Genomic DNA, 17,236 nt, shown 5'->3' on the forward strand with positions numbered 1-17,236 from the left:
AGTCGCGAAGCAATCTTCTTTTCTCCATAGCAAACAAGCAACAGCATGGGGAAAGGCACACGTTCGCTGGCTGATCAGCTGGCTGATTTTGAAGATCCCACACCTAAGGGTATGACCGCTCTTGATATGTCGCCTTGGGACTTACAATGCTGACTTCTTACCTAGATTTCGATCCCGAGGATATCGAGAATGGCGGCCAGTCAAGCGATGACGAAGATGTCGAGAAGCCTGACGAGAACGCCGGACGGGAGCATTATCAAGCTGTGGGGTGAGTGAGAAATACTCAGCTGTGTGCAATGACATACCACATACTAATAACCGAAATAGCAAAGGAAAGCTCCGCAAGGAAGACCCCGTCGCCCTTGGAAAACAATATGAAGGCGCCCGTGTCAGCAGAGACGCCCTAGGCGCTGACAGCGACGATGATCCATTTGCAGCTCGTTCCGAGGAAGACTCTGGCTCCGAGGAGAGCGGGTCTGACGACGAAGGCTCAGATCTCGGCTCAGAAGTGGATGCCGAAGAATCGGGCGACGACGAGGAGGATGAATTGGATCAGGAGAGCTCCGACGAAGAGAGGGACGATGAGAGCGAGGAATCTGAGGAGGAAGAACCACGCCCAAACAAGTCCAGCAAGAGCAAGAAGAGTGCCGAAATAAGCCCCCTCGCCTCGGGTGACCGCGATGAACTTCGAAGATTGATGGCCACAGACCAAAAGTCCATTGCCGCGACGATTTCTTCAGCGGCCAAGGCCGATGCTACCAAGGGCAAGGCTGTGAAGAAGCAGCGTGCTACTTTTGATGCCTTGCTGAACACCCGTATCAAGCTCCAGAGTGGATTGACGGCTGTGAATAGTATCGCTTCTTTGGGATTTAACGAAAATGGAGACAACGTGGACGGCGATGACGAAATGGTCGACGAGGAAGCGATCAAATCGGCAGAATCAGCAGCTCTAGCGTTATGGTCGACTCTGGAGGGTCTGCGATCCGCCCTCGCCGACGCCAACTCCAAAGACGACAGCAAAAAGCGCAAGAGACCCTTCTCCGCCTCTCCCACCACCACTACCGCTTCACTTTGGGAGCGCATGTCCGAATTGGAATCCGAATCCATCTCCCACCGCCGTTCCATTCTCGACAAATGGTCCTCCAAGGTCCGAGGCACTTCTGCATCTCTCCCCAATGCCCGCGGCAAGCTCCTCGGCGCTGCAGGCCGCCAGCAAACCATCACAGCCGTCCTCGACGCCCAAGTCGCCACAGAGATCGGCGATCGATCCTCCAAGCGCGCCCGCTCTTCGTCCGACCAGCAAGAACCCCTCTACGACGACGGCGCTTTCTACCAGTCCCTTCTCCGAGACCTCGTTGAGCAGCGCATGTCCTCCTCCGAGGCTATGACCAACGGCCTCGACCTGCACCACCTGCCCTCCCGTCTGCCCATCCACCCCGTCACTGGTATGCGCAACGACAAGGTGAAGCGAGATGTCGATACCCGCGCCTCCAAGGGTCGTAAGATGCGCTATACTGTGCATGAGAAGCTGCAGAACTTCATGGCTCCTGATGATCGGGCTTCCTGGACTACGCGCGCGCGCGACGAGTTCTTCGCTTCTCTACTTGGTCGGACGGCTAGTGGCGTCCTCGGTGAGGGCGATGAGAGTGGGAGCGAGGCGGAGGATGATGACCGTGAGGAAAGTGGTTTGCGACTGTTCCGAAACTAGAAGGTCTGCACATTTACATACATACGCATCTTTTTTGTACTATAGTGGTTACGGCCATGAAATAAAAGGCGAATCTCTGTGCATTCAATCAAGTTGTTGTTCAGTGGGTATGGTATTATATACATGTGTAGTCCGGGTATCTCGCTCGCTTTCAATGTGTATCTCCAAGATACATGCAACCAAATCATTTCTTCTCTTCCCGTGGTGAATAGGCCGGTAATTGCTCGGTTGATGTACCTTGTGGCCATTCGAATTGCGTTGTTCGTGGTAGCCCTAGCATCTTTTCGCGGACTGCTTGTTCCAGTCGCAATCGCCGGTCCACTTCTTCTTCTGCGGATAGAAAATGAGGCTTGCCGTCGGCGCCAATGACGACTGCGCCGCTCACATCGTTGTATGACGGAGGAATTGCGCTTGAGAGTGGGGGCGAGGTTGGGGTGCTTGCGCACTCTTTTGTGCCCATTGTGGGGATGATAGAGGAGGAGAGGATTGGACTTTGCATGGTGGATGCTATATAGGAAGTTGATCTGAGAGAGGCTTGAGGTTTTGGGGGATCAGAATCAGTCCTGCGCACAGATTTGTAGTTCCTGAGGCAAAAGTGTCTTGGTTGTCACGCGGTCTGGGGTAAAACGCCTCCACACGCTAGTGGATTTGCGGGGTTGAACAAGGGTGGCGCTTGCAGAGTTCGTAGATGTTGGAGGTTCGAGAGAATAGAGTATCGAGTAAGCCGAGTAAAAATGAGAAGAAGAGTAGAAAGAGAAGAACCAAGGATGATCGTCCAGGAACGCGCGGTGATTTAAATAATGTGGTGGGTCTTTCCCCCTTACAATGATGCAAGGCCCCGAGTCCAGACGTCCCGAAGGAGGTGAAGATTGACACTTGATGTACACTCGGACTTCTTGGACTCTTGGACTTCCTGGGCTTGAACTTTGGTCATGAACTGGACATTTATAGCATGTTCGTTCTTTTTGTCGGGTATAGTTGCTATACTTCTCTTGCGCTCGGATATGCCGCTAGATCGGCTGCAGTAACCCACGGCACTTCTTTGTGGGCACGAATCTGGCGCTGGCACGAGGATCGTCAATCATCATCCACCTCCTGCCACTGTGCCCGCAATGACTGGATGAGCGAATCCATATTCCAGCCGGTCCTTGCATGCATGGCTTGCAATAGAGCCTCCGCAGCCCGTTGATCTAGGCGATGCCGAAGGACCCATCCCCCTTCCGAGTTAGTTAGTACAAGGCGAGCTGAAATGGCATTGGTAACTCACAGGCCACTAGACTATGCCGTGCAGTAAACAGGGTGTTTTCAGCCTTGCTATTTGAATGGGCCAGACCCAGCACGGTGAGCAGGTGATGACGAACAATTTTCTAGCGTTGTAGCATTGTGAGTATTTCCGACCGACAAAATACAGAAGAAATGGTCGAACCTCCACTATTCGAGAGTGGCGTAGCCTTTCATAGGCGGATGATGCGTTCGATCCCTCCGAGAGCGCCAAGACAATCTTGGCGAGGTGGAAGTATTGAATGCCGATGACTAGCAAATCAGTCTGGATCTCTCGAATGTACCGGCATCACTTACCGTGTACGGGCAATAGCATCCAGATGGTCGGAAATCGCTGGTCGGGCTCCGGTCCTCGTGGAACAAACCTGACAGGCTCAAATGTATATGGCTTAGTGGAGTACCATTCGTCAATCTCGTCTCCTATGCCATGTGCTGTCGCAGAGTCGGTAAAAGCGCTCTGGAGAACTTTGGCTAACAAGAAAACCATTCGGCTAGACCATGCAAAATCGTCATTTCTTCGAAACACGTCGGATTGATAAAAACTTTGCAGATCAGTTCGGAGAGGCCGTTGAGTGGTCAGAGAGATATAGATGTCTTGACGCAAACAGAGCCAAGCTGCGGCCTCCCCCAAGCCACCTGAAGAGCCAAAGGTTGATACTGTGTTCAATATGTGTGTCGTGCCGGTAAGATGGAATTGATTATCCTCCCCTAGAGAGTGTTAGTGCCAATGAGCTATACGGCTGCCGGTATGCGTACCGTCCATTTCCTCATGCTGGCGAAGTATAGCAACTGTTGCAAGAATGTCCTCAGTGATATGTTCTCGAGGCTCAGAGAGTGCCGGAATGAGTAGTTGAACACAGCAATTGTGATGTTGCAGTGCTTCTGTCACATCACTGCCATCCTGCCGGTCAAGATGGCGCGATGAAAATGCAAATACCGCATAACGTAAGAAAGGCTCTTTTAATGCGCGAGCTGAAACTTCTGTTTCAAAGTGCCGTTGGGGGTCCGTGATGTCAGCCTGAGGTTCTAGTTGTCAGTCGCAAATCGGTTCGCAGCTAAGCAAATACGCACCCAAAGGGCCATGTTCTCAACGAAGTTTCTCATCAACACAGCTTCTCTTTCAGTCAGAGAATACAATGGCTTTGATGATGATCTAGACTGTACTGGCCTTGGAGAAGACAACGATGAGATGGACGGTGAGTGGCTTTCTGCAGCGCGAGTTGGGACTGGCGTCAAGGCAGTAGCTGCAAATGGTTGTATACTCTGCTGTACATTCTGGATTTCGGGTCTCTCCCTTTCTCCGAGCGCCAAACCGTACTCTGAATTACCAATGACAGTTGATTCGCCATGCGGAAAAGCCGAGTACAAACTGGCGATCTCGGGAGTTTCATTGTGGAAGCGCACTAGAGCATAAGTTAGATTGATTGCGGCAGATCACATAAAGTACAAACCTTGGCCATGTAGTCGGGGCCAGCTACTCTGATCCGGAAACGCAAGTTCAGGCTCTTTGGGGAGCAAAAGACCATTGCGAAACCGGATATTGGTTCGATCACATTCGACGCCAGCGTGTTGACAGTGCCCGCAATCCTGGTCGTTGAGATCGCCTTGATTTCCAGTTTAGTCAAGTGTGCCATTCCAGGTACAATGTAGCTTACACTTCAGGTGTCGGACTATGTAGTGGTCAGCAATTAGTTCAATTCACCCCCTAGACACTTACCACGACATCGTTGGCTGAGCAAATCAATTAGTTCATATCGTGCATAGAGCGGGATAATCTATGACCTACCAGCCAGCCACTAGGCGACTTCTCTTGGACGACATGGAGACATTTGCGTGGAACGAATTGCTGTCTGAGCAAACAGCAAAGATGGGGATTCTTTCCGGGAATAATGACCCACTACTCTCATTGACATGCGGCATTGGCAGTGGAAGTGGAAGTGGAAGTTGGAGTTGCGGGGAGAATGTGTTGATACGTGCACGCATAGTGATTATATAAGCAAAGTTCCTGTCTTAGTTGAGTTAGTATGCGACATTTTGACCAATTGAGTAAGCGAAATGTAGGTCCTGGCACACTATCCTAATTGGGTGTATAATAGTTGTGCGTGTGCATATCACTTCCTCCGTCACTCTCTACGTTGAAGTGGGAACTTGGCTTTTGCTTTTCCCGGCAATTCTTTCCGTGTATCTCATGTCCCACTTCCACCATTTCTCACGGGGATTTTTGCCTATGAGATCGGAAGTGGTATGTTCAAAATGCAGGAGAGTTGCCCTCAAAGCTATTTAAACCCCTTCACGGGACGAGGAAAACAGAAGACAACCATCAATCCCCTTCGACTTCTTCCAATACTTCCAATACCTCCAACACAATGGGCATTCAAAAGCTTCAAGTTGGTATGGCCGGCCTAGGTCGTGTCGGGAAGTTGCACGCCACCAACTTTCTTCAGAAGACTCCCCGGGCAGAACTAGTTGCAGCTTTCACCCCCGACCCTACTGAAATTGCATGGGGAAGAGTGAACCTGGAGCCGCACGGTGTGACTCTTTACACCAATTACGATGAGATGCTCAAGCACCCCGGCTTGCAGGCCGTGGCTATTGGAACTGCTACCTCTGTTCACGCTGAGGAGGCTATCAAGGCCATTGAGAAAGACCTCCACGTTCTCTGCGAGAAGCCATTGTCCACTGATGTCGAAGTGGTATGATTCTATATGCTTCCTCAGACTCATAGCCAATATTGATCCATATCCAATTATAGTGCAGAGCAGTGGTTCAAGCTGCCCAGAAGAAGCCTCACTTAAAGGTGATGTGCGGCTTCTCAAGACGCTTCGATGACTCCTACCGGGATGCCCATGCCAAGATGGAGCAGGGCCTCATCGGAAGACCAGCCATTATCCGCAGCCAAACTTGCGACAAGTTTGACCCCTCGGGCTTCTATGTTGAATACGCCGCGTGGTCCGGTGGTGTGTTCGTCGATATGTCAGTGCATGACATTGATCTCAGTCTGTGGTTCTTCGGTGATGATGTCCTCCCCAAAAGCATCTCTGCCCATGGTATCACCGCAGTGCAACCGGAGCTCAAGAAATACAATGACTACGACAATGCGGTCGGCATTGTGGAGTTCTGGAATGGCAAGATTGCCTACTATTACTGCTCCCGCATGATGGCTGCCGGCCAGGAAGACACCACTGAGATTATTGGCACCGAGGGCAAGCTGACCGTCAACGGCAATCCGCAGCGCAACTTTGTCAACCTCTACCACTCCGGCGGCATCACTCGCGAGATCCCTCCCAACTTCATGGGTCGTTTCAGCCCGGCCTTTGTGCAAGAGGCCAATGACTTTACTGCAGCCTGCCTGGACAACACGCCGCTTCCTATGAAGTTGACCAATGCCGTCAAGGCTGTTGAGATTGGTTCTTACCTTCAGGAGTCTCTTGTGTCTGGAAAACAGATTCATTTCGATGAGATTGGACGCCGGATTGAGAAGGCCCAGCTGTAGGATGTTTTAGAAAAATCAGATGAATAATGAAACTTTGAACTGTTTCTGGTACGAAACAGACCCGAAATGTATACTCCCCAGCCTATGAGTCTTACAAGCTTCAGACTCGTCAAGGATAGATTAAGTAAATAACCAACTAAGTAATTAACTAAGTCATGTATATGACTTAACTAAGATAAGTATGGACTGAAAGTGTGGGGTTTCCTCGAGATGACGCCAGCTGATCGGCAAGGGGCGCAGTTCTTGACATACTTTATACTTCTGCAACTACCTTAACATCGTTAAACCATCGTGCGTTTCGATACTCAGTTGCCTGGAGCGCTTCATAACATACCTCACTGCTACAGGGCTGGTCCCTCTGAACATGCGATTCAATCTACAAAGTCCACTGGGACTAGGCTCCCTCTGCGCTTCAGTATTCTCATTCTTCTCCGGCCAGGACTCAGGCTCTGTAACACACCACCCAGTACTCCCGCCATCTTACCCGCTAGCAGTGCGCAACCCATATTTGTCGGCATGGATGCCCAGCGACAGGGTCCAGCATTTACCCTACTCTGAACCCCAGTTCTGGGCAGGTCAGGACCTTGGGTGGTCGGTTATTGTCCGTGTTGATGGACAGGCGTATAGTCTGATGGGTGTTCCAAACCCCGAAGCAAGTGATATACGTCCTGCGATCGTGCGTCGGGCCGAGTTTACTGCCACGCATTCTGTCTTTGACCTCATGGCTGGTTCTGCGGAGGTCACGCTGGATTTCTTGTCGCCGGTTTCTCCATCGAATTATCTTCGGCAGTCGCTTTCCTTTAGTGGGTTTCGTTCAGTTGTTGTTTCGTTGTTTGTACTAACCGAGATCAGGTTACTTGACTGTACATGTGTCTGAATCAAAGGGTCAGAATATCCAAGTTTATTCGGATATTGATGCCAGGTGGACCGGCAAGGCAGGTCGCTCGCAGCGTGACTTCGAACAGCAGGGTGACCTGGCCATCTACTCACTTACGGTTGAAGATGCACCACTGTATGCCGAGGCAGATGACATGGCTCTTTGGGGTCAAGCGATCCTGGCTTCTCGTCCTTCTAACTTTAGCGCAGTATCTGCTCTCTCGGGAAAGCCTGAGAAAGTGCGTGGTGAATTTGCGAAATTCGGTGCGCTCTCTGGAGAAGACGACACTTGGAGTGATGGAAGTGTCGTCGCGCTAGTTCACGATTTAGGTTATGTCACAGATGGTCTTTCTGTAAACTTTGTGGTAGGCTACGAGAGGAATGCTGCCATCAATTTTCTCGGAGAAGCCTATACTGGCTACTATCGGGCCCAGTACCCGACAACCTCAAGTGCGCTCTCATTCTTCTTGGACGATTATGGCAACGCATTGTTGGAGTCATGGAAGCTCGATATGGAAATCGTCACCTTGTCTGCGGCTACTGCAGGTCCCAAGTATGCAGATATCATCGCTTTGTCAACTCGACAAGCATACGGAGGTATCGATTTGACTATCTCCAACGACACGCTCGACACCAACGACGTGTTGGCTTTTATTAAAGAACTTTCCAGTGATGGAAACATCAACACTATCGATGTGATTATGCCCGCTTTCCCAGTTTACTATGTCATGGACCCGGATTACATTCGCCTGCTACTGGAGCCCGTGATGAAGTATCTTGCTGCTGGTCGCTGGCATCTGCCATACGCTATCCATGATCTTGGCACTCATTATCCTCATGCCATTGGACATGATGACCAGCAAGCAGAGCCCATGCCCATTGAGGAGTGTGGAAACCTTCTGGTTCTAGCTTCTGCATATGTTTACGCCACCGGGGATACCAAATGGAGTTCACAGTACACGGAGATCTTCCAGGAGTATGCCGACTACTTGGCTGACAATAGCATCAATATTGCGACTCAGCTCTCTTCCAATGACGCAGCTGGGCCACTCGCCAATGAGACAAATCTGGCAATCAAAGCGGCGGTTGGTCTCAAAGCATTCGGGGAGATGAGTGGGAACAAGTACTACTCTCGTATTGGAGAAGAGCACGCAAGTCTCTTCTTCGAAAAAGGTCTGGGGACAGACATACAGAAAACACATTTTGTGCTGGAATATCCTGACTATCCAGAAACCTGGAAGACCCCGTACAACCTCTTCCCGGATGTCTTGCTGGACCTGAAAACGTTCCCCGATGCTGCCTACCGGATGGGCAGTGACTTCTTTGCAACTGTTCGGGGCGAGTATGGTGTTCCACTCGACAATCGTCAGGATTGGGCCAAGTCAGACTGGAATATGTGGCTGGCTGGCACCTTTGATACGAGCACTCGGGATGAGTTCGTCGATGACCTGTGGGCTTTCATGACCAATGGGAAGCACAACTGGCCATTTTCTGATCGATATGTTGCTACCTCTGCACACGGAAATGAGCCCGGTGTTCCCATTTTGTGTCGAGCACGTCCAACTGTCGGCGGTCATTTCGCATTGTTGGCACTGAAGGGGCCGAGGTCTATTGAGTGTTTGTCGAGTCATGCTCATAGACCAGCGTCTGAGTCTGCAGAAAAGACACATGGACAGAACCATATGTTTGAGTCTCATGAGCTATGATATTGATGCAATAGCTATGCTACGTTTGACTTCGTTGAGGCTGGAAGCATGAATGTCAGCTGTATATACGGTATGCATTCCATTCTACTGACTCTCTGGTAGGAATACTGTACGGTAGATCCCTTCGGGCATGCATATTAAGTATTATTGGGTGTAAATCTAAGATTATGTTGAAATGATCTGCGAAATGGTCATACCACAACCAGTTCCGTCAAGCTAGTGAGGCATACATCCTGTCCAACATGTTCCATAGCCTACCTAGGCAAATACCTTGGGGTATAAGCAGTACAGCAAAGACAATCAGAAGGCAACAATTGCATAGAATAAACAACAGACAAAGAAGTAAGGTGCCAGGTAGACCCAATGGGGAAAAGTTGTTGCCAGGGGGCTTACTCAGCATCACGCCTGTTGCTTCATGGAAAGTCAATCTCCATCGAAAGTTCCCCTTCGATTCCATTTCCACTTCTTCCCTCTTCATTTCCCCCTTCTTGAGCCAATACCCTCCATCCTCCATCACCTTCGACCTTTGATAACACGACACTCATGGCTTCTGTACGTGGCTCCTTGACCCCGTTTCCCCTAGGAACAGCTTCTAGATGCGCGACACTTGCGAGACACGACAGTCCAAAGCTAACGCGGTTATTCTTCTCTCTTTTAGCCCCGCCCTCACAACTTCGGTCCTCAAGGCTACCCTCTCGCGAACGGTGCGGCCGCCGGTCCCGTCCCCGGTGCCACGCCGCTTCTCCCTAACAATGGCCGAGTGATTCAAAGCGGTCCCACTCGAATTCTGTGTATTGCGGATGTACGAGGTAGGTCGCCTCTGGTGGTGTTATTTTGAAATCAAGGATGAGACCATGGACTAATGGGCCCGTGCAACAGGAAACTTGAAGTCTCTGAATGAACTGGCCAAGCAGGCTCGCGCAGACCACATCATCCACACGGGTGACTTCGGTTTCTACGATGATACCTCACTGGAGCGGATTGCGGATAAGTAAGTTTACCTTGCAATCAGTCTGGCGCGACTCTTGCTGCCCAATACGTCACCTCGTCACTGGGCAGCGAACGTCCACCGTAACGAGACCGAAGAGCATCAGCTAACCTGGGAATCTAACAGGACCTTGAAGCACGTTGCACAATACTCTCCTCTTCTACCCGAGAATGTGAAGCGGTCAATCGCACAGGTCCCCCCTCAGCAATCCATCAAGCAGCGATTCCCCGCTGATCAGCTACCCCTCTCCGAGCTTTCTATGCTTCTTGACAAGCGAATCACCCTCGACGTGCCGGTATACACAGTTTGGGGTGCTTGCGAAGATGTGCGCGTGCTGGAGAAATTCCGCTCCGGCGAGTACAAAGTGGATAAGCTGCATATTATTGATGAAGCCAACTCCCGCTTGCTCGATATCGGTGGAGTGAAGCTTCGCTTGCTGGGTCTGGGCGGTGCCGTGGTTATGCACAAGCTGTTCGACAACGGTGAAGGAAAGACGACTATCGCAGGTGGACAGGGAACCATGTGGACAACGCTACTGCAGATGGGCGAGCTTATCGACACAGCGAACCGGGTTTACGATCCTTCGGAGACGCGTGTTTTCGTCACTCACGCCTCCCCCGCCCGTGAGGGTATGCTCAACCAACTCTCTGTCACCCTGAAGGCCGATTTCTCGATCTCGGCCGGTCTCCACTTCCGCTACGGCTCCTCCTACAACGAGTTCTCCGTCAACCCATCTCTCGATCACTACCGTGGCAAGCTCGCTGCCTCCAAGGCTTCGTTCACTGATGTTTGGGAGACTGTTCGCAGTGAGGTTGAGTCTGCTATCTCTTCTAACGATGGCCAAAAGACTCTTCTAGAGAACGCCCTAGATGTGGTTGCCAAGATGCCCTCCATCGCCAACGGCGGCAACCCCTTCGGTGGCCCTGTTGCCGCCGGCAACGCTGCTGGTCAGGTCGACGAGAGTGCCTTCAAGAACATGTGGAACTTCAACTTGGCAGATGCTGCATTCGGTTACCTGGTCCTCGAGATTGAGGGCGGACGCATTGCTACAGAGATGCGGGCTCAGGGTTTCAACTTTGCCCACCGCAGTGGCAAGCCCCAGGCCGGCGGTGCTCCTCAACCTGTCTCCAGCGGTCTTCCTGCCACCACTGCCTCTCCTGCCCCTACTGGTGCTGCTCGCACCCCCGTTGTAGCTCCTCAGTTTGGCCAGGCTCCCCCTGCTCGTCCTCCCATTCCTCAGGGCCAAAAGGGACAGGCTCGCGCTTCCCCCATTCCCGTTATCCCCAAGTCCGCTAGTCCCCAGCCCCCTACCACTACCTCTGCTCAGCCAGCCGGCGAGGAGAAGGCGGCGGAGTCAACCACCAACGGAAACAACCCCACCGAAAAGCCCAGTGACTCTCCTGGTCCCCGTGAGAAGAAGCCCAGCAACATCCTCTTTGTGTCCAACGTCGAGAATGAGCAGGCCGTTCGTGATTTGATCCCTGAAGAGGACAAGTCCAAGGTCGTCAAGGTGGAGAAGTACGGCAAGTTCAACCACATTGTTACCTTCTCGGCTATCGAGGAGGCCAAGGCCATGCTTGACCATCTTCCCGTCGAACACAAGAAGGTTATCAATGTTGCTCCAGGCCAACCCCGCAAGCCCAACTTCAAGTACTTCGAGGACCGCGGCAACAACCGTGCCCAGGGCGGCGCCGGCACCTGGCAAGCCAGCACTCGGGGTGGAGCTAGCGCAGGCCAGCGTGGATACCAGAGCGCCAGTGACAGCGAGGGAGCTCGCCGTGGTGGCTTCGGTGGACGGGGCCGCGGCCGAGGTGGTGAGCGTGGCCGTGGCGGCCGGGGAGGTGCTCGTGGAGGCTTCAAGAGCGGCGCGGGCTCAAACGACTCTCCCGCTTCCTCTACTCCCTCCGGTGATAAGCCGGCCCAGTCCACTGACGCCTAAGCGGTGACACCTGGACTCTCTCGTTTTGATATTTCTCTTGGGCGTCGAGATTCGCTCGATTGCCCTAGTCTTCGCACGCCCCTTGATGTTAACCCAATATTCTAATACTTGTGGTTCTTTTTATCCCGTCATATTTGCAGTTCCCCCTTTTTTTCCTGAGCCTGACGTGCTTTACTTGATCATTCTTCGGGGCCTATCTAAGACGGTTATCTTGGATGGCTCCTAGCCTGGTGGACTCAGGGAATGACTGAATGGTGAAGTGGTGGAGTCTGCGGAAAGAGCATTCGCGGAACGAGTGGAAAAAACGCAGGAAGAGAAAGCAAAATGAGAAAAAAAAGCCATGAAAAAAAAGAATACACCATGCCACCTTTCTTTTTGTACTTTAGTTCTATTTCCGTGGAGACACATCGATACCCTAGCAGCTTCGCTCTATGTTCTTGAACACAGTAGATCATCTACTCCAAGTCTAGTCCATGTATTTCAGTTGTATCCTCAATCTAACTGGACTAGATGTCAGGAAATAGTTGCCAAAATCCAATAAAGGGAATTGATTGTTTACAAAAAAAGTACAGACTCTTAAATGAGTGCAAGTCCCGGCCTTAAAATCAAGTTCGCCGTATCCGCAGTCCCTCCGTACAATAGGAAATGGAAGCGCCATCCCGTATGTAAATAACTCAAGAAGATGGCCACCTGCGTGTCGAACCGAGTCTCCATTCGCCGATCTCAAGAACAAGATGGAAGTCCAAATAACAAATTACTGAAACGGGGAAAATGGTGCATATAGCAAAAAGTGATAACGATGTAAGAGGATAGGAATTTGTGTTCCATTGGGAAGGATAGTGGTTTGCCATAGGCGTTCAAATAAATCAAAGTCCAAGACCGAATATCCAAATGTTGGAATTCCTGGCCTGTCCAGTTTGTTCCTCCTTTTATCCTGCTGTGTTCGTAATGCCGTGTGGGTTCCATGTTTGATCGATGTTGGGTATGCGTTGAAACAAGAGCGCGAGTATCAGTGAGGTGTTTGCCGTGAATCGTGAATTAAGGGTCTAGCGATGACCGTAGATGTGGTCAAGCTATTTGGCTCGGCCCATGATGTCGTCAACGTCATTCTGGTTCACGACCACACCGCCCTCAGAGCAGCGTGCCTTGGTGCGGAGCTCGGAACAGAGGTTGTCGACGTCGATCTCGCCGTTGCGGAATCTTTCCATGGATTGGAGACGATCCCTAGATAACGAGTCAGTAGCTGACAGATAGGAAATCTTGCAGGGGGAACAAACCAAATCTTTGTGCACGACAACATCTGCGACTGGTCTTCTCCTGGAACAACTTCATCCTCCTCTTGCCTGCTGTCAATCTGGCTGATCAAACTCTTCTTAGGTGCCGAGTCAGTGGCGACTTCACTGAGGTTGTGAGACGGACTGCCCAGGTCTGGCAGAGGGAAGGCATCATTGAAGAATGAGCCAAAGTCTTGAGAGAGCACAGCGTCCTGAGGCTCTCGCCAGTCACCAAAGAGCACCGGGTCGAACTGGCCGCCATTTTGATGAGCCAGCCAGTCAATTCCAAGATCTTGTGTATCATCAGCTGGGACTGTGGCCTCAGCTGGAGGCAGACTACTTGAGAAACTGTGGGACTTGCCCTTGCTATCCCGCAATGCTGGGATGGGGTTATTGATGTTGCCGCAGGCCATGCCTAATTGCGCGCAGAAAGATTTCTCACCATCGATGGTAAGGTGCCCTCCGCAGGTGTCACCTGGTCCCAATTCGTGCTGCTTGCCATCTGGGGGAGAGTTCAAGCTTGGCTCAGGAGATGTGCCGTTAGACGAGAGCAGCTGGCTTTGGTGCGAATCGGAGGAAGATGAAGGAGAATCCGAGTTGGTGTTGTCGTGTGTCGGTGCTGAGGACTTCAACCCAGAGTAAGAAGTTTTAGCAGAAGTAGCACTGAGGGGCGTTCTGTTGGAGGTTCCATCCGACATTGCGCTGTTTGACGAGGCATAGCCAGCACCGTTAGGTCGCGAAGCACCATTCAGACTGTCGCGACCCAAGACACCGGGTGCGCGGTTGTTGTTGTCATTGGCCTTTTGATTGGACTTGGATTGATCTTTGGCCTGTCCGTTGAAGAGATGACCGCCCGGCAAATCACCAAACTTGGGGAAATCGAACAGGAACTCGTTATTTTGAAGGCCATACGAGCCTTTGGACGGAGCATTCGGGATTGAGTTTGAGCTCATAGCTGAGATGCCGTTACCTGTCCCTGAAGCCATCCAAGACAAGCGCTTCCGGTACTCACGGAGCTCGACTTGCAAACGCTCAACCTGGGCACGCAACAAGCCATTCTCCTGGTTCGCCGTGTCCGAGTTCTTTTGTAGCTTTTCCACTGTGTCTTCCAAATCCTTCAGGTGCTTCTCCTTTCGTTCGCGGAAAGCTCGCTGGGCGGCACGGTTCTGTGCCTTGCGCTTCTGCTCAATGGGTTAGCCCCAGAATTTCACCCTCCAAGAGTTTTCGAGAGTCATACCGTAGTGGGCTCCGAGGTCAATGGCTTCCTGCCAGGCTTCTTCGCCTCGCTCTCTCTGCGCTTCTTTCCAGTCTCTTCGCCTTCGAGATCCGACTTTCCGTCGAGGGACTTGCGCTTCTCGCCCAGTTCATAGTCGGCCGATCCTGGCAAGTCGCCGATGAGATCAGCCGAGCCGGGGAAGTCGAAATCGACGTCGGGAGTAAAGTCAAGGAAGGGGCTTTCGTCATCTCCGAAACCATAGGCATTTACATGGGGGGTGTTTTCGTAGCCGCCCGACGGAGGGGCGCTCTGGCCGGACGAATTTTGGTCCGGGCTCTGGCTAGTCTTGATCCGGGAAGTCCCGTTCTGATGCTTGTGGTCCGGGTTGTTGGAGGAAAGAGCGGCAAGCAGGAGGTCTTGCTGATTTGGGGACAGGTAAAGACCTCGCTGGTATCGTTGATCGTAATCGCCCATTGTGACAGATTTAAGGCAAGATGGTACGGGGAAAAGGCGGTGGGACAGAAGATGTCAATGGAGGATCAATAAATTTCAATACAGAAGTAGCAGACCGGGCCTCCCGCCCGTAACGATATCGAAGTCGTGAGGGCGAGGTCGATGATTCAGACTTCGAGTCTCACAGCCTGACAGCTTGGACTTGAACAGCTCTGATCAGATGCAAGATCAGAGGCGAAGTCAGAGGCAAGATCAGATATCAATACCAGATAACTGATATCAGATCGCAAATCAAGAAACGAGATGGATGGGGCAATATGGGGGAGGGGGAAAAGGAAGAAAGGATCGGAGAGGCTGAGGGGCCTGAGGCGAAGAAAATCCCCGCTAGGCAGATTGCGGCAAATGTGGCTCAAGATTGGAACGAGGCTGATGCCTGAAACAAATGTCAGAGGGGAGAGGGATGGGCGTTGGTAGTACTGCAGTATGAGCGAAATGATGAATGAGATAGAGGGGGGAGAGGCGATCGCACGGGCGGTGAGACATATAGCCCTCCGATTGGTTCATCGGGGTCGCCCCTTCGGACCGATCTGCCATGCTTTGAAATCAGCGCCAAAACTTCTTTTCGTTTCTTTTCTCTCACTGGCCAAGGTGGAGTTTCTTCAAGCTTCTACTTCGTACACCTGACTCATCCATGGAATTCTCCGACTCTCGGGGATCCAGTGTCGGATCCGATCCGATCATGATCAGGCCAGACCTCCCAATGTCATGATAGGCATTCCCAGGTACCTTCGTCTTCGTTCTCGTTCCAGTCTATGACGTTTAGACCCTAAGATGTCTATCCCTACTCCGTTTGTAAACCCCAACAAAAACAAGAATCAGCAGACTAAGATGCATATCCAATGCGGTTCTTGCGTGTCGAAAGTGGGTTAAAGGAGATTATGCTTATCACAACCCCAGGGTTCTTACCTATATCCACCAGGGAACTCACTGTATACATGTTGGTGTACGGAATACGTACACCAGGCTTGATTTGAGGGGTTGTTCAATTGTATCTCCAACGATGTTTCTCCTACATGAATTGTCCTTACCTCTAGAGCTAGATAGATACTTACCTGGACATGGCCATCCATCTATGTAAGGCATTATTATGTTACGTTGGTGGTGACATAGGAAGGCGGTGAATAATCACGTGATTGCGAAGTCACGAATTTGATCATGAATTATCTCCGCATTGCCTCCGCTTCTATCTCCATTCTCCAAATCGTTGTATCTTCAGATTCCATCTTCCATCATGGCCGATGTCGCTGCCTTGGAGGCAGAGGTGAAGGAATTTAAGCTTCAGGTCAGCCAGACACTATCCTCGCGCGCGAATGTGGACTAACACATGATCAGCTTGAAACCGTTGTATCGAGTTTGCAGGTAGACCCCGACAACACGGAACTCCAGGCTCTCCAAACTGAACTCGAAGAACTCATACTCCTCACGGAAACTTCCATCGCCGAACTCAAGCCGACCAACCCTGCTCCTCCCAAGGACACTCGACACAAAGATAATGCCGCCCGGAAACCCATTGCGACAGAGGAAGCCCCTCCTGCTCCCATGAATTTCTCAGTCAACGACAACGTCCTGGCCCGTTGGGTCTCTGGCGACAACTCGTTCTACCCGGCCAAAATCACCTCTATCACCGGATCCTCGGCCAACCCGGTCTACCTGGTTTCATTCAAGTCATATGCAAACGTGGAAAACTTGACAGCCAAGGACATCCGACCCATCTCTGGCACTGACTCTCGCAAGCGCAAGGCTGATGGAACCTCAAGCAGTTCGGCATCTTCGCCCGCCCCACCCCCCGGTGTGATTTCCGCTGCAGCAGATATCAATCCTACGCTGGCGACCCGGGCTCGTAACGACCAGGCCAAAGGCGATGGTTCGGCTCGTCCCGCCAAGGCACCCCGCAAGGTCAAGGCTAATCGTGAGCTTGAGGAGGGCAAGAACAAGTGGAAAGATTTTGCTGCCAAGACCAAGGGCAGGGGCAAGTTTGGCAAGAAAGACAGCATGTTCCGCACTGGTGATGGTGTCAACGCACGAGGTATGTACTCTTTTCTACTTCGAGTATCACGTTACTAACTTTTGTCAGTCGGGTTCACAGGTTCTGGTCAGCAGATGCGCAAAGATCCCACCCGAACCCGCCACACCTATCAACAGGCCGAGGATGAGGGCTACTAAGCTTTATGTTGCCAGACCTCATTGTGATGATTCCCCCTGGGCATACGGCTATGTCTTTTTTTCATTTTTATTTTGATGA

At 51.5% G+C, this 17,236-nt stretch overlaps 8 protein-coding genes across 8 annotated transcripts; 5 read left to right on the plus strand and 3 right to left on the minus strand.

The window, feature by feature from the left end:
* Positions 1-45: 45 nt before the first annotated feature.
* PENARI_c007G00552 (AATF family protein) lies at positions 46-1,708 on the plus strand (the record flags this gene model as incomplete). The annotated part of the gene is made up of 3 exons (XM_022630695.1): positions 46-109; positions 166-268; positions 328-1,708. The coding sequence occupies 3 exons, from the start codon at positions 46-48 to the stop codon at positions 1,706-1,708; spliced, it is 1,548 nt and encodes a 515-aa protein (XP_022489098.1).
* A 184-nt stretch (positions 1,709-1,892) lies between these two features.
* Positions 1,893-2,207, minus strand: PENARI_c007G04648 (uncharacterized protein; the record flags this gene model as incomplete). Its single annotated transcript, XM_022630902.1, has 1 exon — positions 1,893-2,207. The coding sequence occupies one exon, from the start codon at positions 2,205-2,207 to the stop codon at positions 1,893-1,895; it is 315 nt and encodes a 104-aa protein (XP_022489085.1).
* Positions 2,208-2,528: 321 nt separating this feature from the next.
* On the minus strand, positions 2,529-4,972 carry PENARI_c007G11533 (uncharacterized protein; the record flags this gene model as incomplete). The annotated part of the gene is made up of 12 exons (XM_022631220.1): positions 2,529-2,645; positions 2,696-2,770; positions 2,801-2,925; positions 2,976-3,075; positions 3,135-3,241; positions 3,287-3,697; positions 3,746-4,007; positions 4,061-4,392; positions 4,441-4,593; positions 4,645-4,659; positions 4,707-4,720; positions 4,776-4,972. The coding sequence occupies 12 exons, from the start codon at positions 4,970-4,972 to the stop codon at positions 2,529-2,531; spliced, it is 1,908 nt and encodes a 635-aa protein (XP_022489082.1).
* Positions 4,973-5,355: 383 nt separating this feature from the next.
* PENARI_c007G07539 (putative NAD binding Rossmann fold oxidoreductase) lies at positions 5,356-6,482 on the plus strand (the record flags this gene model as incomplete). The annotated part of the gene is made up of 2 exons (XM_022631031.1): positions 5,356-5,682; positions 5,742-6,482. 2 exons carry the CDS (start codon positions 5,356-5,358, stop codon positions 6,480-6,482), a joined length of 1,068 nt encoding a protein of 355 aa, XP_022489397.1.
* A 364-nt stretch (positions 6,483-6,846) lies between these two features.
* Positions 6,847-9,064, plus strand: PENARI_c007G11387 (putative glutaminase; the record flags this gene model as incomplete). Its single annotated transcript, XM_022631214.1, has 2 exons — positions 6,847-7,285; positions 7,335-9,064. The coding sequence occupies 2 exons, from the start codon at positions 6,847-6,849 to the stop codon at positions 9,062-9,064; spliced, it is 2,169 nt and encodes a 722-aa protein (XP_022489013.1).
* A 543-nt stretch (positions 9,065-9,607) lies between these two features.
* On the plus strand, positions 9,608-11,991 carry PENARI_c007G05785 (uncharacterized protein; the record flags this gene model as incomplete). The annotated part of the gene is made up of 4 exons (XM_022630950.1): positions 9,608-9,616; positions 9,723-9,873; positions 9,944-10,055; positions 10,179-11,991. 4 exons carry the CDS (start codon positions 9,608-9,610, stop codon positions 11,989-11,991), a joined length of 2,085 nt encoding a protein of 694 aa, XP_022489079.1.
* A 1,073-nt stretch (positions 11,992-13,064) lies between these two features.
* Positions 13,065-14,955, minus strand: yap1 (putative bZIP transcription factor AP-1/Yap1; the record flags this gene model as incomplete). Its single annotated transcript, XM_022630969.1, has 3 exons — positions 13,065-13,215; positions 13,269-14,446; positions 14,503-14,955. 3 exons carry the CDS (start codon positions 14,953-14,955, stop codon positions 13,065-13,067), a joined length of 1,782 nt encoding a protein of 593 aa, XP_022489282.1.
* A 1,270-nt stretch (positions 14,956-16,225) lies between these two features.
* Positions 16,226-17,157, plus strand: PENARI_c007G04433 (tudor domain-containing protein; the record flags this gene model as incomplete). Its single annotated transcript, XM_022630889.1, has 3 exons — positions 16,226-16,276; positions 16,327-17,020; positions 17,069-17,157. 3 exons carry the CDS (start codon positions 16,226-16,228, stop codon positions 17,155-17,157), a joined length of 834 nt encoding a protein of 277 aa, XP_022489113.1.
* Between the last annotated feature and the right edge of the window lie 79 nt (positions 17,158-17,236).

Source organism: Penicillium arizonense (genome assembly GCF_001773325.1).
Source record: "Penicillium arizonense strain CBS 141311 chromosome Unknown PENARI_contig007, whole genome shotgun sequence".
Lineage (NCBI taxonomy): Eukaryota > Fungi > Ascomycota > Eurotiomycetes > Eurotiales > Aspergillaceae > Penicillium > Penicillium arizonense.